Genomic DNA, 727 nt, shown 5'->3' with positions numbered 1-727 from the left:
CCCTACCCGCGGGGCCCCCCATCATCAGATCCCCCTCTCCCTACACGCGGGGCCCCCCATCACCAGATACCCCTCCCCCTACCCGGGGGGGTCCCCCATCATCAGATGCCCCTCACCGCGCCGGAGGGGGCCCCCATCTCTTCGGGGCGTGTCGGGGGCGTGCCCTCCAGGGCGGGGCTCCTGCGGGTGCGTTGCTCTGGGGCGCGGTGCGCAGGCGCGGAGCCGGCACGCAGGTCCCGGGTCTCCTCCCGCGGTGGGCACGGGTATCGGGAGTCATGGCGCTGTGCCCGGTGGTCGGGAAGCTGCTGCACAAGCGCGTGGTGCTGGCCAGCGCCTCCCCGCGCCGCCGGGAGATCCTCAGCAACGCGGTGAGGGGCCTGCTGCTGCGGCGGTGTCGGGGGCCACTATCCTGGGAGGGGGGACAGCCGAGGAGCGGGGGCGGCTGTGGACGGGGACGGAGGGCCTAGTGACCAGGAAGTCTGCGGGATGGGGGTCAGGGCCTAGTGACCTAGTTCCCGGTAGGCTGGGGTCAGGTGTAGGGTCTGAGGGGCTGCCCGGCCCAGGCCAGGTGCTTGAGGGTAGCAGTCCTGGAGCAGGGGGTGGGGGACAGTCCAGCGTGAGAGGAGGCTGTCTGCGGTGAGCTGGGGCTGGGAATAAAAGGAGATACTGAGGGAGGGGCCCTGTATGCAGGTGGGGGGAGGGGAGTGGGAGGGGCAAGTGGGGGAGG

General features: G+C 71.8%; 1 protein-coding gene across 1 annotated transcript in view; it reads left to right on the top strand.

The window, feature by feature from the left end:
- Positions 1-223: 223 nt before the first annotated feature.
- ASMTL (acetylserotonin O-methyltransferase-like) overlaps positions 224-727 on the top strand; it is a 25,181-nt gene continuing 24,677 nt past the window's right edge. Inside the window, exon 1 of the mRNA XM_008568064.1 lies at positions 224-368. Coding sequence (XP_008566286.1) covers positions 276-368 — 93 coding nt within the window. The 5' untranslated portion in view covers positions 224-275. The remainder of the gene's footprint in view (positions 369-727) is intronic.

Source organism: Galeopterus variegatus, unplaced genomic scaffold (assembly GCF_000696425.1).
Source record: "Galeopterus variegatus unplaced genomic scaffold, G_variegatus-3.0.2 Scaffold21, whole genome shotgun sequence".
NCBI lineage: Eukaryota > Metazoa > Chordata > Mammalia > Dermoptera > Cynocephalidae > Galeopterus > Galeopterus variegatus.
This window is presented reverse-complemented; position numbering and strand designations above follow the sequence as displayed.